We start from the raw sequence: 22,912 nt of genomic DNA on the forward strand, positions 1-22,912 counted from the left end.
AGAATGGATTTGTGGACTCTTCATGCCAGGAAAGAAAAGAGTTTATCAAGTAAGGATACATTTTGTTTATACAATTTTTTTTGTTTATCGTTTTGGATTTCCACAGCAAAAATCAGATTTTACTTGTTTATATCTTGACTTTTTGTTATTGATTGAACTTGGCCCAATTATTTTCACACTATCAATCCCACTGTTAAGCAGTTGATAGTCTTACATAGTCAGTGTTTTTATTTCAAATGCTATTTACTCTTGTCATTTGTATTTATGTTCGCAGGTTCTTTTGCGAGACTATAAGCTTCGTTCCTACACACTGAATGCTGTAAGTTTCCACTTCCTGCAAGAACAGAAGGAGGATGTACAGCACTCAATCATCACAGACCTACAGGTACAGCACTCAGGATGTATAACAGAGTCTGACTTCTAAAAATATTTCTTAAGTATGTAATAAAATAGGTTGTAAAACTGTGAAGATCAGTAATGGTGCATAAAAGTGCAAAAAGAAAATGCTATAATTTGTTAGAGGATTTATTGCACAGTTGCTTCCATGTAACTTAGGCTTTAACCCCTGCAAAGGGGTTAAACACATAGCTCTGTAACAGCAATGCACTACTTGTACCTAGTTGAACATCGATTTTCACAAAAAATATTCCTAATGCTATGTATAGTCTGCGAAAATGTCCTTTTGTAATAAATAATGTAATGACTCCAAAACAGAAACAATAAAACTTAGCTTTTATTCCATAATTTAAATTCAATGCTGTCGATCATGTAGTATTATAAAGTCCACACTTAGTGTGTTGATGGCATCACAGGTCAGCTGATGCATTTCGGCTAATGGCCGTATTGATAGCTATGAGTACGGCCATTGGCCAAACACATCAGCTGACCTGTGCTGTGAGGCCACAGACACGCTAAGTATGGACTTTAAACATGCTACGTGATCGACGGCATTGAATTTTAAATCATGGAATAAAAGCTAAGTTTTATTTAGAAGCAACACCCGGGTTTGTTTCTGTTTTGGATGCCTAGTTGAACATGTCTGGTGAGCCAATGACAAGAGGCACATGTGCATAGTCACTAGCTAGCTCCCAGTAGTGAATTGCTGCTCCTGAGCCTATCTAGGTATTATTTTTAATAAAGGATTCCAAAAGTAAACATGATAATAGAAGTAAATTGAAAGGTCTCTTAAAATTGTGTGCTGCATCTGATCCACAAAAGTTTTAACTTTCATTGCCCTTTAAGATGGTAGGAGACCCTGTCCCCTCCTCTGTTTACCTAATTAATTTGTTTTATCACCAATACCAAAACATATGAATATATTTCAGACTCCCTTCAGACTCACAACTCTCCAGCACTTTATCGATTTTGGTGCTGCATATTGTGACCTTTGGAGTGAGACTTGTTGTTTTCTTTTTAAAGACACAATGACTCCACAGATTTCATCCTGGTCAGCAGGAGGAGGCAAAGAGCACCACAGCAGAGCTGTATATATAGCTCCTCCCTTCCCTCCCACCACAGTCATTCTCTTTGCCTGCGTTAGTGATAGGAAGAGGTAAAGTGAGGTGTTAGTTAGATTCTTCAATCAAGAGTTTATTATTTTTAAAATGGTACCAGTGAGTGCTATTTTACTATAGGGTATAGCCGTATTCCTTGTCAGTCTCTAGAGTAGAGCTACTGGTGGCTTTAAAGCAATGGGAACTGGTGGGACACAATTCCCACTGCGCCTCCCATACTGTGATGCTGCCCTTTCTGTGATGGCCTAAGCTGGATCTAACTCAGGCTTCATCTTTTCTACAGGACTATAGGAGGGAACCAATGGACCTCTGAACCCTGTTGAGGCTGTCCTGCTGTCGGGCAGCATAAGAGATAAGTGCAGACTTTACTTCTCTACAGGAAAATTCCTCAAGGGACATATCTATCTCTGTGAGGTTTTTCTGCACTTCTGTACTTTTATGGGAATAAGGGGCTCTGTCAGTGAAGAGCTTTTTTCCCTGACAGCATTTAGCAGACTGGGCCACGCTTGTATTGGGGGGACTCCTCACACAGTGACTTTATTATGGTATTAGGCCACGCTTGGGGTTCATGGGCAGTGACCGAGTGGTTTTTTGAAACAATGGTGCTATTTCAGTGCTTCAGGACAGAGCTACTGATGCGGTAGCATACTCTGCTAAACCTTTCTACATTGGTTTAATGTCTCTCGGTGTCAATCTATGAGAGCTTTATGGCGACCGGGAGCTTGAGTAAGGTGACGCCCACGATGGGCGGAGTTACCTTCCCGCCGTTGTTGTGGGCTATTTCCTCCATACAGGGCACATTCAATACGGAGTGCCGGGGGATGAAGTGCGGGTACGCCCACGAGGGGCGGAGTTCTATAGTTGCGCTCTCCCTCCATTCCGATACCGGAGGGCAGAGTTTGTATTGCGATTCTCTGTACACAAAAATGATGTTGAGATGTGAGGTGGAGCTCTATCGAGCCTGTGTTTGTTACTTTCCCTCCAGTACGATTCCGAAAGAGTGTGTAATGCAATTATGATTCTCCCACTTTTAGAACACCAGCCTTCCAAACAAACAGTGGACGCTTAGACACCTCAATACAATGTCCAGTTGGCCCTGAAAGTATTTGCTGCTGACTGTCCTTCCATGCACACATATTGATAAGGGACAGTTGGCAATTTAGGAGAAAGCACGCAAATAAAGAATTATGTTGCTTTTAAAATTTAAAGGGACAGTAGACATAGTCCGTGCTTCAAGTGAAGGCTAACCTATGTTATGTTTATAATAATTTTTCAGTTGTCTTTGTTTAGCCTCATCCTTTGTGTCTTAGGATGCTATAAAAGATTACTTTAAGGTTTAAAGAAACCGTACCGCTTTTTATGTGTCAAATTTTTATTAATTATACTCCTTCTAAAGCTATTGCTATTAGGGGTCTGTTGACACCGGTGGATCAATGCCACATTTTTTCTCCTACAGTGTCTCAAATATTTTTGACCGCATGCAGTGCTCTGCGGTTCCTTGCAGATTTTATATGGAATTGTGGCATGTGGCATCGCTTCTTTCATGTACTTAGCAATGTATATTAACAGCAATGTTAACTCTTTAATTGGATTGTTTTCTGCACAACAGAAAAAGAAGTTTAAAAAAAAAAATTACACTTCTTTTCTCCAACATAGGTGTGTCCGGTCCACGGCGTCATCCTTACTTGTGGGATATTCTCCTCCCCAACAGGAAATGGCAAAGAGCCCAGCAAAGCTGGTCACATGATCCCTCCTAGGCTCCGCCTTCCCCAGTCATTCTCTTTGCCGTTGCACAGGCAACATCTCCACGGAGATGGCTTAGAGTTTTTTGGTGTTTAAGGGCCACGCCCTTCCTCAGGATAGGTCTTTTAAGGCTAAAAATAAACCAAATTTTCTTCCCTTTCGCAGAAACGGACCAGCCTCAAGTTCTACATCCTCTAAGCAAGAGGGTAATACTTCTCAAACCAAGCCAGCCTGGAGGCCAATGCAAGGCTGGAACAAAGGTAAGCAGGCCAAGAAACCTGCCACTGCTACCAAGACAGCATGAGATGTTGGCCCCCGATCCGGGACCGGATCTGGTGGGGGGCAGACTTTCTCTCTTCGCTCAGGCTTGGGCAAGAGATGTTCTGGATCCTTGGGCGCTAGAAATAGTCTCCCAAGGTTATCTTCTGGAATTCAAGGAGCTACCCCCAAGGGGGAGGTTCCACAGGTCTCAATTGTCTTCAGACCACATAAAAAGACAGGCATTCTTACATTGTGTAGAAGACCTGTTAAAAATGGGAGTGATTCATCCGGTTCCATTAGGAGAACAAGGGATGGGATTCTACTCCAATCTGTTCATAGTTCCCAAAAAAGAGGGAACATTCAGACCAATCTTAGATCTCAAGATCCTAAACAAATTTCTCAAGGTTCCATCGTTCAAAATGGAAACCATTCGGACAATTCTTCCTACCATCCAGGAAGGTCAATTCATGACCACGGTGGATTTAAAGGATGCGTATCTACATATTCCTATCCACAAGGAACATCATCGGTTCCTAAGGTTCGCCTTTCTGGACAAGCATTACCAGTTTGTGGCACTTCCATTCGGATTAGCCACTGCTCCAAGAATTTTCACAAAGGTACTAGGGTCCCTTCTAGCGGTGCTAAGACCAAGGGGCATTGCAGTAGTACCTTACTTGGACGACATACTGATTCAAGCGTCGTCTCTACCACAAGCAAAGGCTCATACGGACATTGTCCTGGCCTTTCTCAGATCTCACGGGTGGAAAGTGAACGTAGAAAAAAGTTCTCTATCTCCGTCAACAAGAGTTCCCTTCTTGGGAACAATAATAGACTCCTTAGAAATGAGGATTTTTCTGACAGAGGCCAGAAAATCAAAACTTCTAAGCTCTTGTCAAGTACTTCATTCTGTTCTTCTTCCTTCCATAGCGCAGTGCATGGAAGTAATAGGTTTGAAGGTCGTGGCAATGGACATAGTTCCTTTTGCGCGAATTCATCTAAGACCATTACAACTGTGCATGCTCAGTCAGTGGAATGGGGATTATACAGACTTGTCTCAGACGATACAAGTAGATCAGAGGACCAGAGATTCACTCCGTTGGTGGCTGACCCTGGACAACCTGTCACAAGGGATGAGCTTCCGCAGACCAGAGTGGGTCATTGTCACGACCGACGCAAGTCTGGTGGGCTGGGGCGCGGTCTGGGAACCCCTGAAAGCTCAGGGTCTTTGGTCTTGGGAAGAATCTCTTCTCCCGATAAATATTCTGGAACTGAGAGCGATATTCAATGCGCTCAAGGCTTGGCCTCAGCTAGCAAAGGCCAAATTCATACGGTTTCAATCAGACAACATGACGACTGTTGCGTATATCAACCATCAGGGGGGAACAAGGAGTTCCCTGGCGATGGAAGAAGTGACCAAAATAATTCAATGGGCGGAGACTCACTCCTGCCACTTGTCTGCAATCCACATCCCAGGAGTGGAAAATTGGGAAGCGGATTTTCTGAGTCGTCAGACATTTCATCCGGGGGAGTGGGAACTCCATCCGGAAATCTTTGCCCAAATAATTCAATTGTGGGGCATTCCAGACATGGATCTGATGGCGTCTCGTCAGAACTTCAAGGTTCCTTGCTACGGGTCCAGATCCAGGGATCCCAAGGCGACTCTAGTGGATGCACTAGTAGCACCTTGGAGCTTCAACCTAGCTTATGTGTTCCCACCGTTTCCTCTCATTCCCAGGCTGGTAGCCAGGATCAAACAGGAGAGGGTATCGGTGATCTTGATAGCTCCTGCGTGGCCACGCAGGACTTGGTATGCAGATCTAGTGAATATGTCATCGGCTCCACCATGGAAGCTACCTTTGAGACAGGACCTTCTTGTTCAAGGTCCGTTCGAACATCCGAATCTGGCCTCACTCCAACTGACTGCTTGGAGATTGAACGCTTGATTTTATCAAAGCGAGGGTTCTCAGATTCTGTCATTGATACTCTTGTTCAGGCCAGAAAGCCTGTAACTAGAAAAATCTACCATAAAATATGGAAAAAATATATCTGTTGGTGTGAATCTAAAGGATTCCCATGGAACAAGATAAAAATTCCTAAGATTCTATCCTTTCTTCAAGAAGGTTTGGAGAAAGGATTATCTGCAAGTTCTTTGAAGGGACAGATTTCTGCTTTATCTGTTTTACTTCACAAAAAGCTGGCGGCTGTGCCAGATGTTCAAGCTTTTGTTCAGGCTCTGGTTAGAATCAAGCCTGTTTACAAACCTTTGACTCCTCCTTGGAGTCTCAATTTAGTTCTTTCAGTTCTTCAGGGGGTTCCGTTTGAACCCCTACATTCCGTTGATATCAAGTTATTATCTTGGAAAGTTTTGTTTTTGGTTGCAATTTCTTCTGCTAGAAGAGTTTCAGAGTTATCTGCTCTGCAGTGTTCTCCTCCTTATCTGGTGTTCCATGCAGATAAGGTGGTTTTGCGTACTAAACCTGGTTTTCTTCCGAAAGTTGTTTCTAACAAAAATATTAACCAGGAGATAGTCGTGCCTTCTTTGTGTCCGAATCCAGTTTCAAAGAAGGAACGTTTGTTGCACAATTTGGATGTAGTTCGTGCTCTAAAATTCTATTTAGAGGCTACAAAGGATTTCAGACAAACATCTTCCTTGTTTGTTGTTTATTCTGGTAAAAGGAGAGGTCAAAAAGCAACTTCTACCTCTCTCTCTTTTTGGCTTAAAAGCATCATCAGATTGGCTTATGAGACTGCCGGACGGCAGCCTCCTGAAAGAATCACAGCTCATTCCACTAGGGCCGTGGCTTCCACATGGGCCTTCAAGAACGAGGCTTCTGTTGATCAGATATGTAAGGCAGCGACTTGGTCTTCACTGCACACTTTTACCAAATTTTACAAATTTGATACTTTTGCTTCTTCTGAGGCTATTTTTGGGAGAAAGGTTTTGCAAGCCGTGGTGCCTTCCATCTAGGTGACCTGATTTGCTCCCTCCCATCATCCGTGTCCTAAAGCTTTGGTATTGGTTCCCACAAGTAAGGATGACGCCGTGGACCGGACACACCTATGTTGGAGAAAACAGAATTTATGTTTACCTGATAAATTACTTTCTCCAACTGTGTGTCCGGTCCACGGCCCACCCTGGTTTTTTAATCAGGTCTGATGATTTATTTTCTCTAACTACAGTCACCACGGTATCATATGATTTCTCCTATGCAAATATTCCTCCTTTACGTCGGTCGAATGACTGGGGAAGGCGGAGCCTAGGAGGGATCATGTGACCAGCTTTGCTGGGCTCTTTGCCATTTCCTGTTGGGGAGGAGAATATCCCACAAGTAAGGATGACGCCGTGGACCGGACACACCGTTGGAGAAAGTAATTTATCAGGTAAACATAAATTCTGTTTTTCTGAAACCTTCTCTTAAGATATTTACTATTGGGGAGTATGTTGACAATGGTCATTTTATACCACATTCCTACAGTGTCCACAAAATGTTAGGGCCCACATGGTGTTCCTCTGTGAGCTTGTGGGTAACTTTGGTTACTTGCAAGCTGGAGTTTTGAGTGTTCAATTCCACATGCTACTGCAGTGTCATTTTATCCTGTATCTCATGCATTCTATGCTTTCTTCCCAAGTGGAAGCTAACCTTACTAGAGTTTTTCTTTGCAGTTTTTCTACCCTGGATGATTCAGACTGTATCGGTGTAATTTATTCTAGTACATCAAGTAAATTATAAGAACGCAAGACTGCATTTCCTATGTTTAATGAGAAATACCCATCTCAGCTAAGGAGCCTGGGTAGACATTCCTAGGGTTAGTGTGGTTTTCAACTTGGCTAAAAGAACCACTACTTCCTTAGAGGGTAGTTGTTTCCTTCAAAGGTTCCGGAGATGTACTCCAGGGCTTCCACCGACTGCCAGCTGTGTACTTTATGACACTAGGGCGACGGCATTTTGGCTGATGAGATTTTTGAGTTAGAAAGTCCTATGGATAAAATCCAGGTTCGGATTAAGGCTCATGAATTTGCTAAATTCATTTATTACTGATGCTTCGCTGCAGATTATTAAATTAGCTGCTAAGATTTCGAGTTTTTATTTCCTAGCCCACAGGACCTTATGGTTGAATCCTTGCCCTGCGGACATGGCATCCAAGTCTAAACTTCGGACTATTCCTTACATGGGGAGGATCCTGTTTGGACCGGGCTTACAGGAATTTATCTCTGACATCATGGGAGTTAAGGGATTGTGTTTAAAGGGACACTGATCCCAACTTTACAACCAGTTATGGTACAAGTACAATTAAATACCCCTGCTGCTGATTCCAAGTTAGCATGATAGATTTGCCCACAATCCAGGACCGGATCTGGTAGGGGGCAGACTTCCTTTATTATTCCAACTCGGGTGCGAGTTCAGATATTTTTTCCCCCCGAGGAAGATTTCTTCGTTCAAGATTATCTGCAGACTAGATAAATTGAGAGGCGTTCTCCAATTGTGTAAGAGGCCTCTCTTCCACAGGAGTGATTGTCCCGTTCCAATACAGGAACAGGGTTGATATGCAGATCTGTTTGTAGTTCCCAAAAAGGAGGGAACCTTCAGACCTAGCTTGGACTTCAAGAGTCTAAACAAGATGGAATCTATTCGTACCATTCTTCCATTGATCCAGGAGGGTCAATTCATGGCTACAGTGGATCTAAATGATGCATATCTTCATGTTCCTATCCACAGAGATCATCACAAGTTTCTGAGGTTTGCCTTTCTTGACAAACATTTTCAGTTTGTAGCTCTCCCTTTCGGTTTGGCCACAGCGCCCATAATTTTCACAAAAGGTTCTGGGGTCTCTACTGGCGGTTCTAAGACCGCAGGGCTTTGCGGTGGCGCCTTATCTGGACGATATTCTGATCCAGGCGTCATCTTATCAACTAGCAAGGTCTCATGCCGAGGTTGTGCTAGCCTTCCTGAGAACTCACGGGTGGAAGGTAAATCTGGGAAAGAGTTAATTCCTCAGACAAGGGTACCCTTTTGGGGTACCCTAATCGACTCTATGTCAATGAAGATTTTTCTAACGGGGGTCAGGAAATTAAGGATTCTGAATACATGTCAAGCCCTTCAGTCCAATCCTCGGCCGTCAGTGGCTCTGTGCATGGAGGTAATCGGATTGATGGTGGCAGCAATGGACATCGTACCATTTGTACGTTTTCATCTTAGGCCTCTGCAGCATAATCATGCTCAGGCAATGGAATGGAGATTATACAGATTTGTCTCCTCGAATAACCCTAGATCAGGAGACAAGGGACTCTCTTCTATGGTGGTTGTCGCTGGATCATCTATCCCAGGGTACATGCTTTTGCAGACCCGCATGGGTGATTGTAACAACGGATGCCAGCCTGTTAGGATGGGGAGCAGTCTGGAGCTCCTTAAGGGCTCAGGGTGTATGGACTCAAGCAGAATCTCTCCTTCCTATCAACATTCTAGAGTTGAGGGCGCGATATTCAATGCGCTTCAGGCCTGGCCTCAGTTGGCCTCGGACCGATTCATCAGATTCCAGTCGGACAACATAACGACAGTGGCTTACATCAATCATCATGGAGGAACAAGGAGTTCCTTAGCGATGATCAAGGTAGCCAAACTAATTCAGTGGGCGGAGACTTACTCTTGCTATCTGTCGGCGATCTACCTCCCAGGGGTGGAAAACTGGGAGGCAGATTTTCTGAGCAGGCAGACTTCCCATCCGAAAATATTTTCACATCTGATTCTCAGATGGGGTCGGCTGGAGTTGGACCTTATGGCGTCTCGTCAGAATGCCAAACTTCCGGGATACGGGTCCAGATCTTGGGATCCCCAGGCCGAGCTGATAGATGCCTTGGCAGTTCCTTGGGGTTTCAGCCTAGCATATGTATTCCCTCCGTTTGCTCTCCTTCCCCGGGTGATTGCTCGAATCAAACAGGAGAGGGCATTGGTGATCCTCATTGCGCTGGCGTATGCCGATCTGGTGGACATGTCATCTCGGCCGCCGTGGAAGCTTCCATTGAGGAAGGACCTTCTCATTCAGGGTCCCTTCCATCACCCAAATCTAGTTTCTCTGCAGCTGACTGCTTGGAGATTGAACACTTTTATCTAAGCTAGGTTTTCCTGATTCGGTCATAAATACTTTTATTCAGGCACGTAAGCCTGTTACTAGGAAAATTTACCATAAGATATGGCGTATATATCTTTATTGGTGTGAATCCAAGGGCTACTCATGGAGTAGGGTTAGGATTCCCAGGATTTGGTCTTTTCTCCAAGAAGGATTGGAGAAGGGGCAAGTTCCTTAAGGGGACAGATTTCTGCTTTATCTATTTTTTTACTCAAGCGTCTGGCAGATGCTCCAGATGTGACAAGAATCAGGCCTGTATTTTAGACCAATTGCTCCTCCTTGGAGTTTAAATTTAGTTCTTAGAGTTCTTCAAGGGGTTCCATTTGAACCTCTGCATTCCATAGATATTAAGTTATTATCTTGGAAAGTTTTGTTTCTAGTTACTATTTCTTCTGCTTGAAGAGTATCTGAGCTTTCGGCTTTACGATATGATTCTCTTATCTTTTTTTCCATTCGGATAAGGTGGTGTTACGTTCAAAACCTGGTTTTCTTCCTAAAGTTTTTTTCAAACAAGAATATTAATCAGGAGATTGATGTTCCTTCCTTGTGTCCTAATCCTTCTAAGAAGGAACGTCTGTGTTACGTAATTTAGACGTAGTCCGTGCTTTAAAGTTTTACTTACAAGCGACTAAGGATTTTCGACAATCGTCTTCTTTGTTTGTTTTTTTCAGTGAAACGTAGGGGTTAGAAAGCTTCGGCCACCTCTTTCTTTTTGGCTGAAGAGTATCATCCGTTTTGCATATGAGTTTGCTGGACAGCAGCCTCCTCAAACGAACGAATTACGGCTCATTCCATTAGGGCTGTGGCTTCCTCATGGACATTCAAGCATGTTGCTTCTGTTGAACAGATTTGCAAGGCTGCAACTTGGTCCTCTCTTCACACTTTTTCAAATTTGATACCTTTGCCTCGGCTGAGGCTGTTTTTGGGAGAAAGGTTCTTCAAGCAGTGGTGCCTTCCGTTTAGGTTTCCTGTCTTGTCCTTCCTTTTTCATCCGTGTACTATAGCTTTGGTATTGTATCCCACAAGTAAGGATGAAATCCGTGGACTCATCGTGTCTTTAAAAAGAAAAGAAAATTTATGCTTACCTGATAAATTTGTTTCTTTTTAGACATGATGAGCCCACGGCCCGCCCTGTTCTATAAGACAGGTTATTACTATTTATGTTAAAACTTCAGATACCTCTGCACCTTGGCTTTTCCTTTCTCTTCCTAACTTCAGTCGAATGACTGGAGTGGGAGGGAAGGGAGGAGCTATATATACAGCTCTGCTGTGGTGCTCTTTACCTCCTCCTGCTGACCAGGAGGCGTATTCCCACAAGTAAGGATGAAATCCGTGGACTCATCGTGTCTAAAAAGAAACAAATTTATCAGGTAAGCATAAATTTTCTTTTCTATGATGTTGGACTATGTCCTACCAGCTGAAGAACCAATTATTTATTTATATTAATACTAGTCTTCACTTTTAAGGACTATTCCAGAATTCCAAGTTTCTCTTTCTTCATTATAACAAGACAGTAATTGTACACATTTCTCATTTGCTTGTGTATGTATTAAGTATTTTATCATATATTTACTTTTTTTACATACTTTGGCAGAGAGGCAATGAACAAACTCGCAGGAGATTGGCTGTGTACTGCCTAAAGGATGCCTACTTACCTCTTCGACTTCTTGAGAAACTCATGTGCGTCATCAACTACATGGAGATGGCACGTGTAACTGGGGTACCCCTCAGCTATCTCTTGTCCCGTGGGCAGCAGATTAAAGTGGTTTCCCAGCTACTCAGACAGGTAAGTGCACACTTAATTTTTAATTTTTTTATTTTATAAAAGTCAAGATATACACTTAAAAAGCCTGTAATGTGATCAAATTTAAAGGGACATGAAACCCAACATTTTTCTTTCATGATTCAAAAAGAGCATACAGTTTTAAACAACTTTCCAGTGTACTTCTGTTCAACAGTTTTGCTTTATTCTCTTGGTATCCTTTATTGAAAGAGAGAGCAGCAATGCCCTACAGGGAGCTAGCCAAACACCTTTATAAGCCAATGAAAAGAGGTATATAATATTAACTTTATACATGATATAGGTCAATCCTGGCCAATTAAAACGTGGAACACAAACCTACTGAACGGACTATCCTTTACACAGAACGCTTTACTTAAGGAAAACTATATTAAGGTAGCTTTTAGATGGTATCTCCACCCCACTAGGACACACGGGTCAGAGGGCTCGCTATCCCACCTATGCTATAGGGGTTGCGGGGAAAGGGGATCATATATCCATATGTGGTGGGAATGTGAACGAATTAGGGATGTTTGGGAATACACTTCACAATTATTAAGCACAATTTCCCAAAAACAAATAACACTAACAATAGAACAGGCTTTACTTCACTTTCCAATCCCAGGTATTCCAAAGATCCACCTTAAACTAGTTATGATGATTTGCACCATAGTTAAAATTAGCGTGGCCCAATTCTGGAAGTCCGCCCCCCCTGATTTTTCCTTTATACATAATAAATTAGAGTACCACAACAATATGGCAGGTACATTTGCTGAAACCCTTAATGACACTGAGAGATTTCTAACAAGATGGGAACCCTTTATAATGTACTTTGAATCCAATAGACAGCAGAGAGTATAATGATACCACTTTAGAAGCTGGGTTTCAGTATATGAGCCGGGACCCACGACGAAGACAACTGCAGAGACGGTTGCAATCACAGTTTTGTTTATAGTGGTCTTGTTGATCACTAAGTAAGCTGAAAGTTTACCTACACAATTTGTTCTAGATTATTGTGACTTGATGAAAGAGACTGTATTTTTTTTGAAGCTGTATAATGTGTTACATGAAATTTTTTTAATGAGGAATGTTTGACATATGTATATTTTATTTTATTTTGTATGAAAAAAAAAAAAAACTTAAAGAAAATTTCAATGAAAAGAGGTATATATGTGAAGCCACCAATGAACAGCTAGCTCACAGCTCCTAAGTCTACTTAGGTATGATTTTCAACAAAGGATACTGTGCAAATTAGATAACAGAAATAAATAAGAAAGTTATTCAAAATTGTATGCTCTATCTGAATCTTGAAATAAAATCTTTGTGTTTCATGTCCCTTTTAACAGGTCTTGAAAATGAACACGTTCAGTTAATACTAATATGTAATAATTATACAATTATTATTATACTTTATTTATGAAGCGCCAACATATTCCGCAGCGCTGTCCATGGATACAATTAATTTAAATAAAACAATACAAGACTTGTAAAAGACAGGACAAAATTTACAAACACATACAGGAGGGATTGAGGGCCCTATTCCCGTGGGAATTTACAATCTAGAAGGGTAGGAGGTTGAGAAACAGGAGGGGAGGACTGCAAGATTTGGAAAGATGTTAATACAGAGTTAGATGAGGGAAATGTTAGGTAAGTGAAGTTAATTTATTATTTTGTTGGGTGGTAGGCTTCCCTGAACAGAAAAGTCTTCAAGGAACATTTAAAGGAAGACAGATTAGGGCAAAGCCTGACAGCACGAGGGAGAGTGTTCCAGAGGATAGGTGCTGCACGACAGAAGTCCTGCAGTCTAGCATGAGAAGAGGTGATAGTTGCGGATGCAAGGAGCAGGTCATTGTTGTATCTTAGTGGACGGGCTGGAGTATACTTGTGTATTAGAGAGGAGCGGCGTTGGTGAGAGCTTTGTATGTAAGGGTGAGAATTTTGAATTTATTTCTGCTGTGAATGGGGAGCCAATGAAGGGACTCGCAGAGAGGTGCAGCAGATGCAGATTGACGGGAAAGGTGGATCAGCCTGGCAGAGGCATTTAGGATGGATTGAAGGGGGGAGAGGCGGGAAAGAGGAAGGCCAGCGAGTAGGTTATTGCAGTAGTCAAGTCGGGAGATAACAAGGGAGTGGATTATTTGCTTTGTGGTGTCAGCACTCAGAAAAGGGCAAATTTTGGAAATATTGCGTAGATGGTTGCGGCAGGATGTAGAAAGCGATTGGATAAGGGGGACGAATGATAGATTTGAGTCAAGTGTGACTCCAAGGCAGCGGACTTGGGGCGATGGGGAAATGGTGATGCCGTCAACAGGGATAGAGAAGTCAGAAATCGGCATAGAACTTGAGGGGGGGATAAGAAGGAGCTCAGTCTTGGACATGTTAATCTTTAGCTGGTGAGAGGCCATCCAGAAAGAAATACCAGATAATCAGTCGCTGACATGAGAAAGGACAGAGGGAGAGAGAGCAGGGGTGGAGAGGTAGATCTGGGTATCATCAGCATAGAGGTGATATTTGAAGCCATAACTGTTGATAAGTTTACTCAGCGAAGAAGTATAGATGGAGAAGAGTAGAGGACCCAGAACAGATCCTTGAGGTACTCCAATAGACAGAGGCATAGGAGAGGAGGAGTCACCGGCAAATGACACCTGAAAAAGACCTGTGGGAAAGATAGGAGTGAATCCAGGAAAGAGCAGTGTCGCAGAGGCCAAAAGAGCTAAGGGTCTGTAGGAGGAGGGGGTGGTCAACTGTGTCGAAGGCAGCTGAGAGGTCGAGTAAGATGAGTATAGAGTAGTGGCCAATATTTTTTGCAGAGAGAAGATCGTTTGTAACCTTGGTAAGGGCAGTCTCAATGTTTTGGGCGGAAACCGGATTTCAGTGGGTCAAGCAAGGAGTTGGTGGACAGGAAGTGGGTTAGGCGATTGTAAACTAGTTTTTCAAGGAGTTTTGATGTTAGTGGAAGCAGTGATATGGGGCGGTAGCTTTCGGGAGAATTAGGGTCGAGGGAGGGTTTTTTGAGTATGGGAGTGACTTTTGCGTGTTTGAAAGAAGATGGGAATGAGACGGTAGAGAGAGATAGGTTGAAGATGTGGGTAAGAGCAGGAGTGAGGGTGGAAGATAGGGAGGGTATTAGATGGGAAGGGATAGGGTCGAGTGGGCAGGTAGTGAGGCGTGAGGAAGATAGTAAGGAAGAAACTTCATTCTCAGTGGCTGGATGGAAGATAGAGAGGGTGGCAGAGGGAGTAATTGGGCCTGTTGGAATATTGCAGGTTGGCGTTGGGATGTTGCTTCGGATAGTACGTGTTTTGTTTAAAAAGTAGTCTGCCAGGGCTTGAGCACTAAAGACAGACGGGGGTGGTGGAGCAGGTGGGTAGAGGAGAGAGTTAAAGGTGGAAAAGAGTTGTTTAGGGTTTGAGGAAAGAGTAGATATGAGAGAAGAGAAGTAGGTTTGCTTGGCTAAGTGAAGGGCAGAAGTGTATGAGTGAAGAATAAACTTATAGTGTATGAAATCAGGTTCAGAGTGAGTTTTCCTCCAGACACGCTCAGCAGTACGAGAGCATTTTTGCAAATAGCGTGTATGCTGAGCATGCCAGGGCTGTAACTGACTGTGTGGTGTTTTGCTGGGGAGGGGCAAGTGTGTCTAGTGCAGAGGAGAGAGTTTTGTTATAGTGGGCTGTAGCGAGATCAGGGCAGGTTATAGTGGAAGTGTAAGGGAGGAGATTTTGAATGATTTTCTCCAACATAGGTGTGTCCGGTCCACGGCGTCATCCTTACTTGTGGGATATTCTCTTCCCCAACAGGAAATGGCAAAGAGCCCAGCAAAGCTGGTCACATGATCCCTCCTAGGCTCCGCCTACCCCAGTCATTCTCTTTGCCGTTGTACAGGCAACATCTCCACGGAGATGGCTTAGAGTTTTTTAGTGTTTAACTGAATGTGGGGAAGCCAGAATTCCTATTCATTTAAATAAATGTGATTTATGTGATAATGACAATGATGCCCAAGATGATTCCTCAAGTGAGGGGAGTAAGCATGGTACTGCATCATTCCCTCCTTCGTCTACACGAGTCTTGCCCACTCAGGAGGCCCCTAGTACATCTAGCGCGCCAATACTCCTTACTATGCAACAATTAACGGCTGTAATGGATAATTCTGTCAAAAACATTTTAGCCAAAATGAACCCTTGTCAGCGTAAGCGTGGCTGCTCTGTTTTAGTTACTGAAGAGCATGACGACGCTGATATTAATATCTCTGAAGGGCCCCTAACCCAATCTGAGGGGGCCAGGGAGGTTTTGTCTGAGGGAGAAATTACTGATTTAGGGAACATTTCTCAGCAGGCTGAATCTGATGTGATTACATTTAAATTTAAATTGGAACATCTCCGCATTTTGCTTAAGGAGGTATTATCCACTCTGGATGATTGTGAAAATTTAGTCATCCCAGAGAAACTATGTAAAATGGACAAGTTCCTAGAGGTGCCGGGGCTCCCAGAAGCTTTTCCTATACCCAAGCGGGTGGCGGACATTGTTAATAAAGAATGGGAAAGGCCCGGTATTCCTTTCGTCCCTCCCCCCATATTTAAAAAATTGTTTCCTATGGTCGACCCCAGAAAGGACTTATGGCAGTCAGTCCCCAAGGTCGAGGGAGCGGTTTCTACTTTAAACAAACGCACCACTATTCCCATAGAGGATAGTTGTGCTTTCAAAGATCCTATGGATAAAAAATTAGAAGGTTTGCTTAAAAAGATGTTTGTTCAGCAGGGTTACCTTCTACAACCCATTTCATGCCTTGTCCCTGTCACTACTGCCGCATATTTCTGGTTTGATGAACTGCTTAAGGTGCTCGATAGTGACTCTCCTCCTTATGAGGAGATTATGGACAGAATCAATGCTCTCAAATTGGCTAATTCTTTCACTCTAGACGCCTCTTTGCAATTGGCTAAGTTAGCGGCTAAGAACTCTGGGTTTGCTATTGTGGCGCGCAGAGCGCTTTGGTTGAAATCTTGGTCGGCTGATGCGTCTTCCAAAAACAAGCTACTAAACATTCCTTTCAAGGGGAAAACGTTGTTTGGTCCTGACTTGAAAGAGATTATCTCTGATATCACTGGGGGTAAGGGCCACGCCCTTCCTCAGGATCGGCCTTTCAAGGCAAAAAATAGACCTAATTTTCGTCCCTTTCGTAAAAACGGACCAGCCCAAGGTGCTACGTCCTCTAAGCAAGAGGGTAATACTTCTCAGGCCAAGCCAGCTTGGAGACCAATGCAAGGCTGGAACAAGGGAAAGCAGGCCAAGAAACCTGCCACTGCTACCAAGACAGCATGAAATATTGGCCCCCGTTCCGGGACCGGATCTGGTGGGGGGCAGACTCTCTCTCTTCGCTCAGGCTTGGGCAAGAGATGTTCTGGATCCTTGGGCGCTAGAAATAGTCTCCCAGGGTTATCTTCTGGAATTCAAGGGACTTCCCCCAAGGGGGAGGTTCCACAGGTCGCAGTTGTCTTCAGACCACATAAAAAGACAGGCGTTCTTACATTGTGTAGAAGACCTGTTAAAAATGGGAGTGATTCATCCTGTTCCATTAAGAGAACAGGGGATGGGGTTCTACTCCAATCTGTTCATAGTTCCCAAAAAAGAGGGAACGTTCAGACCAATCCTAGATCTCAAGATCTTAAACAAATTTCTCAAGGTCCCATCGTTCAAGATGGAAACCATTCGAACTATCCTTCCTTCCATCCAGGAAGGTCAATTCATGACCACGGTGGATTTAAAGGATGCGTATCTACATATTCCTATCCACAAGGAACATCATCGGTTCCTAAGGTTTGCATTCCTGGACAAACATTACCAGTTCGTGGCGCTTCCTTTCGGATTAGCCACTGCTCCAAGGATTTTCACAAAGGTACTAGGGTCCCTTCTAGCGGTGCTAAGACCAAGGGGCATTGCAGTAGTACCTTACCTGGACGACATTCTGATTCAAGCGTCGTCCCTTCCTCAAGCAAAGGCTCACACGGACATTGTCCTGGCCTTTCTCAGATCTCACGGCTGGAAAGTGAACGTGGAAAAGAGTTCTCTATCCCCGTCAACAAGGGTTCCCTTCTTGGGAACAATTATAGACTCCTTAGAAATGAGGATCTTTCTAACAGAGGCCAGAAAAACAAAGCTTCTGGACTCTTGTCGGATACTTCATTCCGTTCCTCTTCCTTCCATAGCTCAGTGCATGGAAGTGATCGGGTTGATGGTGGCGGCGATGGACATAGTTCCTTTTGCGCGCATTCATCTAAGACCATTACAACTGTGCATGCTCAGTCAGTGGAATGGGGACTATACAGACTTGTCTCCGAAGATACAAGTAAATCAGAAGACCAGAGACTCACTCCGTTGGTGGCTGTCCCTGGACAATCTGTCTCAAGGGATGATGTTCCACAGACCAGAGTGGGTCATTGTCACGACCGACGCCAGTCTGATAGGCTGGGGCGCGGTCTGGGGATCCCTGAAAGCTCAGGGTCTTTGGTCTCGGGAAGAATCTCTTCTACCGATAAATATTCTGGAACTGAGAGCGATATTCAATGCTCTCCAGGCCTGGCCCCAGCTTGCGAGGACCAGGTTCATACGGTTTCAATCAGACAACATGACGACTGTTGCGTACATCAACCATCAGGGGGGAACAAGGAGTTCCCTAGCGATGGAAGAAGTAACCAAAATAATTCTTTGGGCGGAGTCTCACTCCTGCCACCTGTCTGCTATCCACATCCCAGGAGTGGAAAATTGGGAAGCGGATTTTCTGAGTCGGCAGACATTGCATCCGGGGGAGTGGGAACTCCATCCGGAAATCTTTGCCCAAGTCACTCACCTGTGGGGCATTCCAGACATGGATCTGATGGCCTCTCGTCAGAACTTCAAAGTTCCTTGCTACGGGGCCAGATCCAGGGATCCCAAGGCGGCTCTAGTGGATGCACTAGTAGCACCTTGGACCTTCAAACTAGCTTATGTGTTCCCGCCATTTCCTCTCATCCCCAGGCTGATAGCCAGGATCAAGCAGGAGAGGGCGTCGGTGATCTTGATAGCTCCTGCGTGGCCACGCAGGACTTGGTATGCAGATCTGGTGAATATGTCATCGGCTCCACCTTGGAAGCTACCTTTGAGACGAGACCTTCTTGTTCAGGGTCCGTTCGAACATCCGAATCTGGTTTCACTCCAGCTGACTGCTTGGAGATTGAACGCTTGATTTTATCGAAGCGAGGATTCTCAGATTCTGTTATCGATACTCTTGTTCAGGCCAGAAAGCCTGTGACTAGAAAGATTTACCACAAAATTTGGAAAAAATATATCTGTTGGTGTGAATCTAAAGGATTCCCTTGGGACAAGGTTAAGATTCCTAGGATTCTATCCTTCCTTCAAGAAGGATTGGAAAAAGGATTATCTGCAAGTTCCCTGAAGGGACAGATTTCTGCCTTGTCGGTATTACTTCACAAAAAGCTGGCAGCTGTGCCAGATGTTCAAGCCTTTGTTCAGGCTCTGGTTAGAATCAAGCCTGTTTACAGACCTTTGACTCCTCCTTGGAGTCTCAATTTAGTTCTTTCAGTTCTTCAGGGGGTTCCGTTTGAACCCTTACATTCCGTTGATATTAAGTTATTATCTTGGAAAGTTTTGTTTTTAGTTGCGATTTCTTCTGCTAGAAGAGTCTCAGAATTATCTGCTCTGCAGTGTTCTCCTCCTTATCTGGTGTTCCATGCAGATAAGGTGGTTTTACGTACTAAACCTGGTTTTCTTCCAAAAGTTGTTTCTAACAAAAACATTAACCAGGAGATTATCGTACCTTCTCTGTGTCCAAAACCAGTTTCAAAGAAGGAACGTTTGTTGCACAATTTGGATGTTGTTCGCGCTCTAAAATTCTATTTAGATGCTACAAAGGATTTTAGACAAACATCTTCCTTGTTTGTTGTTTATTCAGGTAAAAGGAGAGGTCAAAAAGCAACTTCTACCTCTCTCTCTTTTTGGATTAAAAGCATCATCAGATTGGCTTACGAGACTGCCGGAAGGCAGCCTCCCGAAAGAATCACAGCTCATTCCACTAGGGCTGTGGCTTCCACATGGGCCTTCAAGAACGAGGCTTCTGTTGATCAGATATGTAGGGCAGCGACTTGGTCTTCACTGCACACTTTTACCAAATTTTACAAGTTTGATACTTTTGCTTCTTCTGAGGCTATTTTTGGGAGAAAGGTTTTGCAAGCCGTGGTGCCTTCCATTTAGGTGACCTGATTTGCTCCCTCCCTTCATCCGTGTCCTAAAGCTTTGGTATTGGTTCCCACAAGTAAGGATGACGCCGTGGACCGGACACACCTATGTTGGAGAAAACAGAATTTATGTTTACCTGATAAATTTCTTTCTCCAACGGTGTGTCCGGTCCACGGCCCGCCCTGGTTTTTTTTTAATCAGGTCTGATATTTTATTTTCTTTAACTACAGTCACCACGGTACCATATGGTTTCTCCTATGCAAATATTCCTCCTTAACGTCGGTCGAATGACTGGGGTAGGCGGAGCCTAGGAGGGATCATGTGACCAGCTTTGCTGGGCTCTTTGCCATTTCCTGTTGGGGAAGAGAATATCCCACAAGTAAGGATGACGCCGTGGACCGGACACACCGTTGGAGAAAGAAATTTATCAGGTAAACATAAATTCTGTTTTTGAAAATTAGAGCGGGTCCACAGCATGTGTATTTCTGCAGGTGCCGGGGCGGGATGGAGAAGTGGGTTTAGCTTTTGCATTAATATTATAGGTGACCAGGTGATGGTCTGAAATGGGAAAAGGGCGACAGGTGGTGTCAGATATAGAGCAGAGGTAGGAAAATACCAGGTCGATGGAGTGTCCATCACGGTGAGTCGGGTAGATTGTGAGAGCCCGAAGGAGGATGTGAGTGAAAGAAGTTTAGAGGCAGCGGGGGAAGATGGGTTGTCAATGGGAATGTTGAAGTCCCCAAGAATTAGGGTTGGTATATTTGAAGAGAGAAAGTTAGGAAGCCAGGCGGCAAAGTTGTCAAAGAATTGGGAGGTTGGTCCAGGAGGGCGATATATGACTGCCACTTTGAGGGAGAGAGGGGAGAACAGGTGAATACAGTGGACTTCAAAGGAGGAGAAGGAGAGCGATGGGATTGGAAGTAGGTATTGATAAGTGCAGGAGGGGGAGAGCAAGATGCCAACACTGCCGCCACGTTTCTCACCTGGCCTAGGGGTATGGCTAAAGTGAAGGCCACCATGTGTGAGAGCAGCAATGGAAACAGTGTCAGAAGGAGATAACCAGGTTTCTGTAACTGCTAAAAGGGTGAAAGCATTTGATATAAACAGGTCATGAATGGCTGTAAGTTTGTTGCAGACAGAGCGAGAGTTCCATAGTGCGCAGGCGAAAGGAGTGTGTGCGTGTGGAATGCATTGGATGGAAATGAGGTTATGTGTGTTGCTTTTATTAAAGTTTCTATAAGGAGTGCGTGAGTGGGTAATGGTGGGAATGAGGGTGGGCCCAGGATTTGGAGAGATGTCGCCTGAGGCTAATAGCATCAAGATGGAAAGTAAGAGTAGGTGAGAATGAGATTTATAGCAGTGGTGGTATTTCTGTGAGGTGGTGCAGTTTGTTGATATAGATTTTAAAATAGAAAGTAGTTCATGAGAGCTAAGGTATGGAGAAGAAAGGAGAGAGGGGCCTATAAAAACTGTGTGTGGAGAAGGGTACGGTATGAGCATTTGAGTATGCTTGTGGAATAGACATGAGACTGTTAAAAGGAAAAGCAGTCCTGAAAACATAGCAGAATGTTAAGTGCAAAAGATTTTTGAATGAAAATATTTAGCTTGCCTCAAATGTTGTGAAATTCTTGTCTAATTCTCAGCCTTGCCACTTAAAGATGGTCGTTTAGAGAGATGGAACACTCTGCAAACGCTCAGACCCCAGCAAACGCTCTCCCCTAACTGGTCTTAAATTTATAAGGCTACAGCAGACAGCTGAGTTTAATTGATTACAGACAGGGAAATAAGTTACACCCAGGTGAGAAGACTAAGAATTGCTACGAGATCAGAGGGATAGGTTCAAGAAAGGGAATTGGGTGGGGATTAATTAATTCATTAAGCAAATGTTTATAATAGAGAGATGCACATACTGGGGACAGGAAAGAGCAGATTAATGGAGTAGACAGTTGGTTCACAAGAGTTAAAAACAGTGTAATAAATCCAGCAGAAACAGAGGGGTTTAAAGGGACATACCGAGTTAACCCTTTCGTGACAGGGTTAAAGTGCCTACAACGGAACAACTGATCCGTTGTAGACAAATTGAAACTACGCGATCGTGAATACGATCGCGAGATTTCAATTATTGGATCGCATCTGGGGGGCGTCCCTACAATCCTAGGAACGCCCTCCAGACCGCAATCAAATCCTAGAAGCACAGAAGGCTTCAGGACAGCCGTTGGCTATGACGTTCTATTCCGTCATAACGGCTTTAAAGCCCAGTGTAATTATGACGGAATAGAACGGCATAACGGCATTAAAAGGTTAGAAACAGTGTAATAAATCCAGCAGAAACAGAGGGGTTTAAAGGGACATACCAGGAGTTAAAAACAGTGTAATAAATCCAGCAGAGACAGAGGGGTTTAAAGGGACATACCAGGAGTTAAAAACAGTGTAATAAATCCAGCAGAGACAGAGGGGTTTAAAGGGACATACCAGGAGTTAAAAACAGTGTAATAAATCCAGCAGAGACAGAGGGGTTTAAAGGGACATACCAGGAGTTAAAAACAGTGTAATAAATCCAGCAGAGACAGAGGGGTTTAAAGGGACATACCTGAAAGTAAATGAGAAATAAGGTTAGATTTAGGAGATGTTGGGCTTCAATGAGTAGCGATCTGTGCAGTTGAAATTCTTGTCTAATTCTCAGCCTTGCCACTTAAAGATGGTCTCTTAGAGAGATGGAACACTCTGCAAACGCTCAGACCCCAGCAAACGCTCTCCCCTAACATTATTATTATTATTCTCCTAGTCATTATATATTTAAATAAAGAGACTAAGGAAATATTTAGTATGTTAATCATTTTATTAGGCAAGAACAGCTTTTATCTTACATTTGCGAGCAAGAAAGTCATTATAACTTGATATTTTTGTGACTGTTTTTGTATAATGAACCATACCATTTTGTGTGGTTCTCTGATATTCTTTTGTTTGTGACTGACTGACTGTAGGCAATGAAGCAAGATTTAGTGATGCCAGTGGTGAAGTCTGAGGGAGGAGAGGACTATACAGGGGCTACAGTCATTGAACCTAGCAAAGGGTAAGATTCATGTTGCTAATAAAAAAAAAAAATTGTACCACATCATAATTCAGTCTAACCCAGTCGGTGTAAATGGTTTTATTTTCTTTCTATTGCAAGACCACTGATGTTATGGTAAAAATTGGTCATTCATTAAAGGGACATGAAACTCAATTTTTTCCTTCCATCATTCAGATTTGTGTAAAATAA

General features: G+C 43.5%; 1 protein-coding gene across 1 annotated transcript in view; it reads left to right on the top strand.

Moving 5' to 3' along the window:
- Nucleotides 1-22,912, top strand: part of POLD1 (DNA polymerase delta 1, catalytic subunit) — a 384,813-nt gene that overhangs the window by 174,708 nt on the left and 187,193 nt on the right. The window contains exons 12-14 of the mRNA XM_053690816.1: nt 275-385; nt 11,239-11,430; nt 22,635-22,723. Of these exons, the coding sequence (XP_053546791.1) occupies nt 275-385; nt 11,239-11,430; nt 22,635-22,723 (392 nt within the window). The remainder of the gene's footprint in view (nt 1-274; nt 386-11,238; nt 11,431-22,634; nt 22,724-22,912) is intronic.

This window comes from Bombina bombina, chromosome 8 (assembly GCF_027579735.1).
Source record: "Bombina bombina isolate aBomBom1 chromosome 8, aBomBom1.pri, whole genome shotgun sequence".
Lineage (NCBI taxonomy): Eukaryota > Metazoa > Chordata > Amphibia > Anura > Bombinatoridae > Bombina > Bombina bombina.